This window comes from Lichenostomus cassidix, chromosome 10 (genome assembly GCF_008360975.1).
Source record: "Lichenostomus cassidix isolate B80296 chromosome 10, HeHo_3.0, whole genome shotgun sequence".
Taxonomy (NCBI): Eukaryota; Metazoa; Chordata; class Aves; order Passeriformes; family Meliphagidae; genus Lichenostomus; species Lichenostomus cassidix.
Genome location: NC_139491.1, coordinates 8,926,305 through 8,938,896, shown reverse-complemented (window position 1 = coordinate 8,938,896; position 12,592 = coordinate 8,926,305). Strand labels below are relative to the sequence as shown.

The 12,592-nt window shown below is 37.3% G+C and overlaps 1 protein-coding gene across 1 annotated transcript in view; it reads left to right on the top strand.

Moving 5' to 3' along the window:
* The window catches only part of EFL1 (elongation factor like GTPase 1), a 62,241-nt gene extending 51,123 nt beyond the window's left edge, over positions 1–11,118 (top strand). The window contains exons 19-20 of the mRNA XM_085070496.1: positions 109–293; positions 10,566–11,118. Coding sequence (XP_084926622.1) covers positions 109–293; positions 10,566–10,754 — 374 coding nt within the window. The 3' untranslated portion in view covers positions 10,755–11,118. The remainder of the gene's footprint in view (positions 1–108; positions 294–10,565) is intronic.
* Positions 11,119–12,592: the final 1,474 nt, after the last annotated feature.

The following is a 12,592-nucleotide window of genomic DNA, read 5'->3' as shown; positions in this document are numbered from 1 at the left end:
CCACAGTTTACTTAAAGCTGAAACTTGCTGAACAAATACTGATGTATTTCTGTTGATGATGCAGAATATAACTATGTTGGTAAGCTGACCAGAATTGTGTCTCTGCAGGTCGAGTGTATGCTGTGCTGTCCAAAAGGGAAGGCAGAGTGCTGCAGGAGGAGATGAAAGAGGGGACGGATGTGTTTATTATTAAGGCAGTCCTGCCAGTAGCAGAAAGCTTTGGCTTTGCTGATGAAATCAGGAAGAGAACCAGTGGCCTGGCCAGTCCACAGCTGGTGTTCAGCCACTGGGAGGTAAAAATATCTATTCATTCCATCTGTTTTGGTGATCTATTTCCTGTAGATGTGGCAGACTGGAATAATAAGCAGAAAAGGTTAAGTTTTGATCAAGACATTTGATTAATTCCTTTTTGAGTTTAGGAAAAAAGTAGCCTTGCATTATTGCATTTTACAGATATGTTTTTCAGAAATGTATATTTTGTTTAGATGGGATGCCTTTTTATTTCAATAGAGAGTAAATGTTTCACAAATGAAAGTGATTCTTTATAAATGTGTTTTCCTGAATTTATGTGCCCTTTTTCATGAGTTCTCTGGTAAACTTGTTTGGGGAATGGGAAAAAAACCAAAACCACAAAACAGCCCCAACCTACCACTAACAGAAAATAAATGTATCAGTAAATCTAATGCACATGAAAGTTAACTCTTAAGGTCTAGCAGGCACTTGTCCTTCCATATTCCAAGTCAACATAAATTTTCATGCTTAAAATGGAATAGATCTTATTCTTTCAAAATCAAGTGTGTTGATAATAAGTAATGGTGTCCTCAAAATCACTCCCTTTGGTCATCTTTGTCAGTGAAAGAAATGAAGAGTTGAATGTGAAGGTGTAAAGGAAATAGCAAGTGGGAAAGCTGGTAAGGAGTGTCATCAGCTGAGAGTGCAGGGTAGTTTGTTCATGTGATGTGGAGAGTAGATCTTCAAGGAGAAAAAGAAAAGGCTGTAAATCAGAGCTCCTTGTTCAAAACAAACACACCTGCATTGCAGGGATCCTCAGAAGATTCCACTGAAGAAGCTAAAAAAATGGGTTCAAGGGCAAGAGTCAGTGGGTATAAACTTTTCACCTTAAATTTTTAAAATAATTTAAAAGTCTAGTTTTTTTCTGGGGTTGGTTGGGGATTTTTGTTTGTTTGTTTTGGTCAGGTGTTCCTTTATTTGGTGTTAGAAAACAATGGAAACTTTTGCAAATGGATGAAAAATCTGTTTGTTTGTTTGATCTTCTGATTTATTTTGTCACCTCAAATGTCAAGTCTCTTGAGTACAACCAACTGCAGATTTTTGAGGTCAGTGACACTCACTGCATTTGCCAGTTATGGGCTGCTTACCACTGTTTCTCAGAAGTATGTGCTGGTTTTTTACATGGTGTGGATTCTTCATCCACAGCTAAATTGTCCTACTAGGTACTATCTGTAAATACTCCACTAACAGTGTTTCTTTGTTAGTAATTGTGGTAACTGCCTCAGGAATTTTATGCGGAGGGGAATGGAAAAGGAGGACCTCAGCAAACTGGCCACGTGCTAACAAAAGAGTTGGGAACAGTATTTGAAAGAGGACTTGAAACAGTACATTTGGAAAAGTACATTGTGTCTTGCTTGGCAGTGGTACCTTACTGGTGTTAGTAAATGCAGGCACCAGGGACTTACCTCTCCTCCCTCAACACTGATTCATTGAAACTTCTTGTAACTAAGTCCAACTTCAACAGAGCTGCACAGAATGCAAAGAGAAAAAAAAAAGACAACCCTCCATAGATGGTGTGCAAAAAAAAAAAAAAAAACACAAACTGCATCTTTTAAGTGTAGGGGTCTTGGTTAGAGATCAGGTACCTCAAACCAGGGAGTGCTGGCAGTACTAGGTACAGTAATCTTGTCAGTTCTGGATGTTCTCCTCTGAAGTGCAGCTGGTGAGGTTTTGTGGCTTAACTGGTCTTTTGTCTGAACAGCCTCTGACATCAGTACCTTAAAGGAATATCAGCCAGAAGGACATCAATTCCAGCAAACCATTGTTTTGTGGCAGTTTCTTTAGGATTTGTAGCTCCTGTGCTCCAGCACTAAGTGAAAATGTGAACCCTGTGCCTCTCAAGCCTTCCCTTCTATCCCCAAGCTTTGGCTCGTACATTCAGATGTTATGAATTTCACAAAAGAAAATGTTCCCACATAATTACAGATATGCACAGGAGAGGGAGATTTGAACGACTGGCAACATTTTCTAAAATTGACCCCTGGGAGACACTGTAATTGCAGCTAGTCTGTTAAATGTATTGGTAGTAGGAAAAATTATTGTGTAAGCCAGTCACCTTCCTGCCTGGGAAATCTGTCAGTGGGGGAGGGTTGGGGTTATTTGTCTCCATGAAAGCCATGCTCATATATTTTTGTGATAAAACAAGCCTTTTACTAAGCTACTAGTAATGTTGTCTCTGTGCAGTGATGGCATAAGGAGTGCATGGTACTCTCACATCATCAACAGAATTGCTAAATCAATACAATTTTCACAATCTCTACTGGTATGACAGAGAAGCCATGAGAAATGGTTTGTGTCAGAGCTGCTGTTTCTTCTCTTTGTGTTCAGCATGAAGTTGCATCAGGTGTTGGGCATGACTTTGTCACTTTACTGGTGCATTATGGTATATGTATCTACATGACAAACACCAGCATTTTATTTGAACCCCTATTATTTAATGCATCATTGTGCAGGATAATAAGATGTGAGCTTTGTGTAATCTTCACCTTTTTTTCCTTAGTGTTAAAAATGGGAAGAAAGTGCAGTAGCTACTTGGTTTTGTTCTGCATCTCCTGTGTTCCTGTGTGTGGGTTGCTGCTTTAATTGTGTGCTCTCCAAACCCTTCCGTGACATTTGGAATGAACTCTGTGCTGCTGGTGTTTTCTCAGCTCATTAGCTGAGTACCTGGGACGTGTATTTGTCTACACAAATTCCTTCTAATGTGTTGTTAACCCCATTTTACACGAAGTGAAATAGACAGTTTGGGGGATTTTTAAACTTCTAAACACAACCTCATGGACATCACGTGCATAGAGTATGTTTAAAGAATTGAGTTTGAGCTCACTCTTTTAGTGTATTTCATTAACATGATTTGTAGCCTCTGCACACAGGAAGGTCAGTGATAGAACCTACATTTAAATGAAGCCACTTTGTTCTCCGTGGAAATGATATTGCCTCTTTTTTTTCCTTCAGTTAATGAATGTATTTTGTGTAGTTTAGATTGCTCCAGCCCCAAGGGATGAAGCAATACATATATCAAGGTCTATCTTATCAGACACTCCTTTTTTATTAATTTCTTCTGATGTGCTTATGTGATTTATTCCTGCCTGTAAAGGACAAGTAACCATTAATGGGAGCTTTCTGTTTAGTCCCAGTTTAAGCTAATTAATTTTAAAAGTTAGGCAAATATTAGGTGTGTTGGGTTTACTTGGCAATAATTTCTTAGTTTTCAGTATAAACTTTCTTACTGAATTGTTAGTTTAAAATAGTTAACTTCGGGATAACTATGAACTACTTGTATTATTTGATCCTTGAATATATAATACCCCTTCAGTTAATGTATGTTTTTGTTTGAGCCTGTTTCCTTTGTTCTCAATTCTTAGCAGTTAAGACTTTTACTCAGTCATGTCATTTTATCTTAATCATAAGATTTTTGAGCAAGAAAGTATTTGTGATTGCACAATCCTTAGAATAATGGAACTCTCATCCCATTTGGGAAATCTGTGTTATAAGTACAAAAAATAATGTGTGTGTCTCTATTCAGATGCTGATTGAATTTTCAGCAAGAATTTTCAAGACATCTACTAGCTGTAAAGTCGTGAAATGTATAGTATTCCTGTTAATTCACATCTTTTAAATTGCATGAAGATTGGCTATTAAACACACCTTTATTCTTGAGGGGGCATGAGTGAACTGTAAACACATTTAATCAGAATTCTTTTTCATTATCCCTTCTAAGTAGAATAGTGCCTAGAATGTGCCTCAGGGCTCTGGAGAAAGGTAAGAGGAGGACTGTGTGTAATAGTTGGTAGGAATATGAGACTGCTGAATGTGGAAGTTTTATATTCTGAATGTTGTTTCATGCCTTTCGGATTGTAAATCATTTTACAGCTTGGAAGATGGGGCTTCATATAGAAGTTGCTGGATGAGATTGTTAGGCTTGCATTAAACAGGAAGCAGACTGAGGTAATGAGAGAGAATCTATTCTAAGTTTGAACTGTAACTTTACATACATTATTGCACCAGTGACAGTTTAGGAACATAAATGAATTCTAGGAGTAACCTGGAACCTTTCGAATATGAAAAGTTCATTGTTTTGGCAAGGACATCTGAAGCTAATTGAAACAGTAAACAAAAGTGGTAGGGGTGGGGTTTTAATTCTCTTTCTCAATACATGTTTCTTAAGTAATAGGAAAAAAATGCAACAGTAGAGCCACAGATCTCCTTTTTTTATTTCCAATTACCAAATTCCTGTTTGCAGCCACTGGCTGAAGTCAAGGCTAAAGCTTAGCTGTCACTTTGAGACACAAACAAGGATGATGCTCCTGAGCCAAAATAAACTTGTATGAGTTTGTTTTATAACTAACCGTGTTAGTTGTTCATTATTACAATATTTCTTGCAAGGGGAGTTCTTGTATGTTCTTGTATCTAACCAGGCATTTTAAAACTTTTAAGTATTGTGAATGGTAGTTCTGACTTACGGGATACTTTTGGATGTTCCTTTTACTTGCTGGGTATTTACACACCTAATACATCCATGTGGCATTCTTTTTTCTGGAAGTACAGTGCCAGTACCCAAGTGGCCTTGAATTTGGTTGTGCTCAGTGCAGAACCATTTGTGCAGCATTACCCAGCATATTACACACAGTTTTCGTGAAAAACAGCAAGTTACTATTCACATAAACCTCTGAAAGGTTCTCCTGTTTCACCTAAAAGTAAGTTTACCCTAAAACTTGGTTTCTCAGGGCCACTTCAGGCATCTCAGACATGCATATCAGCTGTACCTTTTCAAGCTGCATAGTCTGGTCTGTCATTGTCATTACCAGGTGATGAGCACCACTTGAACTGTAAATGCTCTTGTAATATCTTTCTGCCATCAAGTTTTCAAAGGTAGAAAGGAGTCTGATCCACTGAAGCTGCTATCATCTTTGAAATTGTGCATAATAGTTCTTTTGATTTTTTTTTAATGTATTTATTTTAACAGAAAAAAGAACAGCTGGCATAGTGTTTTTCCTGGCGTGCTGACGGCTGCTTGTGGTAGTGCCCAGTCACACTGAATTTAGTGTTTCTTGGGATTGCTTATTAAGCAGCTCACAAAGACCATGATGTTGCTTGCTGGTCTTAAAATCTTCATCAGACAGTGTAAGACTGCTCTTTCTATTCATGGTCCAGCTAAAGCATTTTCCACATTGATGATATTTGGCTCAAAAGAGATTTTCTGTCTTCATCAGACATTAAGGACCAGTAGGGGAAATGCTACTAGGAACATGGCTGTGTTCCCAAATCTGCCTGACCTTTTGGATGAACTAGGCAGATCCCTTCTGTTTGCTTTTGGTGCTTCTCTCAACCTTACTTTGCATAATTGGGCTGCCTTAGGCAGAAACTGTTTCTTACCATCATTTTGTGAAATGCATTAGACAATGGGACCAGGATCACTATTGGAGCCATCTGGGTGACACTGAAATGCAAATAATAAATCATCCTGAAATTAAGGCTTAAAATTCCAAGTCCTCTTGAATTGCAAGTGGTCTGCTCTAACTCATGTCTTATTGAAAAGCTTGATTAGCTTACATAATCATTTGCAGGATTAGTACACACTCTATCATCTTTCAGTATTAACATAGTATGCTCATAGTATTTGTATTTTTACTGATTATTATTATTACAGGTATTCAGATTATGTCTCTTGTAAAGATACAAGGATTTAGAGCTTGAATAATTAATGTGTAGTTGGTAGGCTAAAAGAGAGTGGCATCTGTTTTGCCTGTGCTACTCTGCATGCTCTTACTAAACAAGTCTTAAGAGACTTCATTGTTTGGGTGTGTTGGTTTGAATAGTTGTTACATTTAATGAAACATCTTGCTTTAGAAGAGTTTCTTCTAAAGAATACCCTTCACTTACAATATTTGAAGTAATTTATTCACTTTTTTTGAAATACCTAATCCCAGCTGACTACATTAGAAGCAGTGTTTTATTTATACCTAGAGTGGGCTCATAGTTCTGCAGTGAGAGATGGGACACACTTCATGTATTTGACTGGGGGGTTTTATTTTTCTTTTAAGCATAATGGAATTCTACTGATGTGCTTATAGTCATACTTTAAACAAATTATATCACCCAAGACTTCTAGGAAGTAAATCAGTGAAGATTAATTTTAAATGCTCCTTAATTTCAATGTTCCTTTAATAGGAACATTTCCATCACTTAGGCATTGTGTTTGCAAGAACAGATTTAGGGACTATATCAGATGCTGTGCGCTGCTTCATTTTCCTGTGTTGCATTTTATATGGCTGTATTTACAGAAGATGTTTTATAATGGAATAAATGCTGCTCCTATGATCCACTGCACAGATCTCAATTTATAGTTCACTTTTTAAAAGAAAGGCTTTTCAGAAGAGCCTTGCAGATGTAGCATAGAAATAGTTGTGTTGAGGAGGACACTTTGTCATGTATGCTTGGAGGAATAATCGTGTGTTTGCTGGGCTGTTTGCAGTTGAGGCTGATGTTGTCCCTGTCAGAGTATTCTGGTGTTGAGTAATAAATAAGCATAGGCCCCTGGGTAGTTCATGCTGTTATAAAGAAAAATTCCCAAGCCCTAGAAAAGTTCCTGAAGAAAAGGTATGCTGAATTTTCTAGTTACCAAGTCACACACAGCATGGTGGTATTTTAAAATGTACTTTATCATAATGCTAACAATACCATAATATCATTGATTTTACAGTAAAGAGTCTTACTCCTAGTTTTGGTGCCTCTTGACATCTTCCATCTGTTATATTTGGGACATAAGGTTTGGCTGTGGTAATTTTCTTGTCCCCCCTGCTCAGTGGTTCCCAGACACACACAACACACAGGCAGAGAGAGACAGAGGCAGAATAAAGACTTTTGGTAGAAGTTTAACTGAATTGCTCAAGTCACTTAAAGATTTTTTTATCTGTGGAAGGCATATTATTTTGAATACCCATTTCAATTTTGAATGAAGTTTGTTTAGGAATGTAACTTTTTGAAAAAGTGTTGTTAAGATGCTATCACATTTCTGATTTTAAGAGGAGTCTTAGGCTGTATGTTTTAGTTTTGTACTGAAAAACTAGTATATGGAAACATTTAAATAGTTTTAAATTAAAAGTGGCATTCAACGTGGAATAATGAATGTTTCCAGGTTTCTTCTGCTTAGATCCTGTGGATCTTTCAGGATCCACAGTAAAAGTCCTCTGTAAAATTACTATACCATGTTCCAGAAGGAATGGTCCATTTAGAATCTAATTAATCACTGAGAGCTTTATCCACACAAAAACTCAATTCCTGTTACAAATTCCAGAACCATCCCTATGTGGTTCCCATGAATACAAACAATAGCTCAGGTCCTAAAAAGCTTCTTAGCTCTGATTCCAGGAAACCCAGACCCACCATTCTGACAGTTCCTATTGTAAGGAAATTGATGACAATGCTTTGGCACCATTTTCCCTTTGCTTGCTTGCACTGTATTAACAGAGCATGGGGAATGATGGATGCCACCTGCTCTAAGCATTTGCCTTGATTCATTAATATGATGTGAATAAAGAGGAACAGTCTAGTTTGTGTCTTTGCCTTCACTCGCAGAGTCAGAACTTTCGAAAAGGAAAAACTTCCTACTTTTTTGTTTGGGTCACTGAGTCAGTAACACCCCTGTGTAGTCATATTAGAGTTACACTGACTTCTTAAAAGACGTCCACAAATGATAGCCCAAGTTCCAGCTGACTCAGCAGATCCAGCTTCCTCTTCCCCATTGCTTACCATGTACTGATTAATTAATCTTTGTACTCTGTCTGTACCATTTAGGTAGGTGTGGTCCTCTAACAGAAATTTCCTGATGCCACCAGATCTTGGTCTAGAAGCAGTGTGTAGTGGCTGAATTATGAAAACAGGTTGAGAAGCCAAACTAGCTCCTGAGGTAGTTCTTTGAAGCCTAATTAACCTCTTTACAGCATTGCTCTGCATGATATTGCAGTCCAAGGTTCATTCAGGATTCTGTAACCCTGTGCTGCAATAGGTTTACCCTTGCTGGCTAATAAATACTAAATAGTACATACTTTTGAGCCTGCTGACTTCCCTGAGACCTGTTGAAGCATAAAGAATTCTTGTCAGTGGAAGAAATATCCAGTGCAGAACTTCAGTAGAGCAAGTCTTTCATCAGTTATTGAAAGAGACAGTCTGTCAAACCTGGGGATTTTCTTAAACATCCATCACTACAGTATCTAAATATTTACAGGTAGATTAGATCTGTAAGTTCAATTTTGTATACTTTTGGACTCTGTTATATTCATTCTTCAAGAACCTCTGTATCACTGCTTCCCTCTGAGCATAATTTCTGGGTGTTGCATTTCTTGCCAATGTATAAAAAATGTCACAGAAGGGCATAGTAACAGCCTTTAACTTGTCAGTTTGTAGCTGATAACCTGCCTCAGTAGTACAGTCTGAAGCAAATCCATTGAGCATGAATCACCTTTTCTTCTTCATGTGTCCTTGGACTTGGAAGTTTTTGTTTGTTCAGCTCTTTAGGCAGATGATGAAAGGGGAAGTCCCTGGTAGCTTTGCATCATTAAGATGTTCAGGATGAGCATCACTACAACTTCATCAAGTCAATATGCAGTCTTCACTGCCCTTTTTCTGTATTTCTGGTGCCTAAAATAATGGTAAAACTTTCAAACTCTCAGAATGGGGACTATTCTATTTTAATGGATGTAAGCTGTCAAGGAATCACCTGTAGGTTTCTATGCCTTGGTTATAAGGCCCTGTGTAAGACATCAGAGTGGGTATGACTCAAGCAGATTCTTCTGTGGTTAGACAATCCTTACATTTATGGTAAAAATAAACATAGAAAAATTTGGAAGGCTGAGTTTCAGTCTGTTTATTTCTGAGCTCTACTTACTTTTGGTTTTCAGCCAGACAACCCTGTGCATAGTCATTTCCCATGTAAATAATTGAGATTGGCTGTCACTTTCAGCACGAGTAATACCCACTTAATTTAACAAGACTATGCATGTGCTTAACTGTAGCAAACCAGAGCTGGTTTTGTTGGTTTAGCTTTACATCCCATTTTTGCAAGACTGAACCTATAGATTGCCATAGTCATTCTCCTAACTCCCTATAAAGTGCAATTTGTTTAGTTGTGTTAGGAGTTATTTAAGATGAGGTATTAAATTAGGACTTCGCAACTGTCAATGTTTCTGAGGGAAAATCATCCATCTTCACTCATCATTTTTTGATTCCTCTTCTTGCTAGGTTGTATAACCTAAGCTTTAGGAAATTTTGCTTAGGTTGAAGTATCAAATGGCAATTGAAAAGATTTGTCAGAAGAAAAAGTTTGTAATGGTAGAAAAGGTTTATAACATTAAGCTAAAATTAGTAATTTAGGGAAATTTGTTCTCTCCTTGTCAGTTATTAGTTAGAGCTAATATTTCAGAAATTATTGTAGAGTAATAATGCTTCATTGTTACAACTATCATGATTCTTGTAACTAATACTTGTCTGTACTGTTTTTTCCATGAGAATTTTGTTTAAGAAATGAATATGGTATTCCCTTTGGGGGTTTTAGTAAAAACATATTACCTGTAACTGCATCTTGTGAGGAAATGTCCAATCAAGTAAAATTAGTATTTCTGAAAATTGCAGTAGAACCTGTGTTATGCAATGTGGTCAATTCCATCCTTTGCTAATGCTCATATTAAAGGTTCTTTGTAATACCCTGTATGGTAGTCCCAGAAATGTGGGGTATATAGGATGGGCTGGGGATAAAGGCATGTCCAGTTATTCTCTGGTCATGTTAGATCTAAAATCTGTTCTAGAGGAGGGCTAAAAAGCTGCAAGAATGGCTCTGCTAAATATGTTAGAACCAGAAACAGTGATTTTTAAACCATCTGTCCAATTTGGGATTGGGATTGGAAATCACAGGGCACAGAAATGAGCAGATCCTCAGTTCTGATAAATTCTAATAAAACTGGAGTGAGATAATATTCTAAATAAGGAGCTCATTCTTGAAAATTGAGAATTTTCTAAACATTATTTGGCACTGTTTGCTGATTGGCAATTAATTGCTTTAAAAAAACTATGCAGATAATTGAAACTGAATTTGAAAAGTTATTGTGGCCTTCTTAGGGCAAGAGCTACACAGTGTGTCTTAACTCCTGTTTTCTGCCTCAATAGCTAATTGCAGGTTTTCCAGACAACTTGATCTGCTCTACTTTCATTTCTCTACTTCAGCAGTTGATTACTTGAAATATGCTAATAAACTTCTTTTTTTTGTTTGTTCCTTTTCCTAGATCATTTCGAGTGACCCGTTCTGGGTCCCAACGACGGAGGAGGAGTATTTGCACTTTGGGGAGAAGGCAGACTCGGAGAACCAGGCGCGCAAGTACATGAATGCAGTGAGGAAGAGAAAGGGGCTCTATGTGGAAGAGAAAATCGTGGAGCACGCTGAGAAGCAAAGAACTCTCAGCAGAAATAAGTAGCTGTGTCTGCCTCTTTTCTCTCCTGACTCAGCTAAGTGCGGGTGGAGTGTTTTATATGCAGCAGATGCAAAATTTCACCTGGACTTTGTTCTTTGATACCAGTTTTCTTACATGCTTTGTCTGTGGCTTACGTTTTAATAAACTTAAGCCTTTCCAACTTTTGTACAGAGAAAATAGTTTATTTATTGAAATAAAATAGAGGCATATTCATTGCAATTGGTCTCAATTTTTAAAAATTGTTGCTCTGTTGAATGTCCTGTCACAAGGATTAGGAACTCCTAATTAATTTCTTTCTCTGATTTGTTACATGTAGTTACAATTAGAGCTGGCTAGCTAGCTTCTTGCAAATAAACTATGCACTGAATTTAGCTCTTTAATGGTTTTGACTGTTTTTAAATTAATTTCTCTAATGTATTTGTTTCTTACCCATACTTTCCATAGTTACCTGTATGCAAATTGATGTAAGCTTGTCTGGAATTTCTAAACTATTTGTTTTACTCTGTTCCTCATGTAAGCAGTTATCTAAAGCAGTAGCATATCTTCTTTAAATCAGGGCAGAAATAGCATATGTGGAAGACTAAGCACTACAAAAAACAAAGCAAGATTTCTTTTTTTTCTCCTTAGAACACCTCTTATTAAAAAGTTCCGTTTCCATTGACTGGGTGGAGGAGTGAGTATTTCCAATATAAATGAGAAATTGGACATCAATTTTCTTCCCATACTTTATGCAGAAAGTACATTGTACTTGAAACTCAGGGAGTAAAGCAGCACTCTTGGTTAGAGAGGGCTTCTTCAAATATATCTGTCTGAAGGGTTTTTTCATTTTTAAACCTAGTGCCAGACAAGTGCCATTTACAGATGGGACTAGAAGCTTGCAGGTCTGCTTAAAGCCTCCCACAGTGGGACTTGGCAGCAGAACTCAAATTGGGAACTCAAGTGACTTTTCTCTTGGTTCTGATGGTATCAACCTAAATTCTTTAGCCAAGGTATCTGAGAGTTTTGCTTCTTCTATTAGGGTTTCTCCTTTCTAACTTCAGTTTGGTTCAGCATGCTCTGTAAACTTTTCTGTGCTTCTTCCTAGTTTCCTTTGGAAGCAGAAACAGAAGAGCATGTGGAGGAGAGGATGTGAATGAGCTGGATTATTTTGTCAGCACCAGTTTTTTTAATGCATAGTTTGAATTCTCACATAGCTTCTGATTCATTTTGGTTCTTGTTCATACCAGACTGCCTGTGAAAACCGGAGAGTTGAAACTAGGCAAGAGAGTGTAGTTTTCTTTGTTGCACCGTGTATAGGATAAGGACAGTCAAGGAAACAGGAATAAGGACTTTTTAGTACCTGTTGTAATGTTGGCACATAGTCCTTTGGTATTCATAATATATTTTGAAATTGTTCCTTGGAGTAGAATCTCATATTTTAAACCATACATAGACATGGGGGTAATGATAAGTGTGTACTTTACTTATTGTGCTATTCTTCACCAGTTTGCAGTTTTTCTCCTCAAATTTGCAGTATCTGTGATGTGCTGCTTCAGTACAGCCCTGACAAGGAAAATCCTTCCAGTGCTAATGTGAGTTGTCTGTGTAGGGCTCACTGATCTTACTGGTGTTGAGACAAATAGTTTACGTGCAAGATAAAATATTTACATGTAAATACCAATTTGATTTAGCAGTGTGTCTGAAGTTTGGTCTCTTATCTACTTGATGTGGCTTAGTCATATCCTCTGTTGTGAGTGTGTGCTTTTTGATTTGTCTTGTGCTACTTTGGATCTACTCAAAAGTAGATAAGATAAAAATTAATATTTATTTTTGTAGCATCTATTAATAAACTGAAAAGGTTG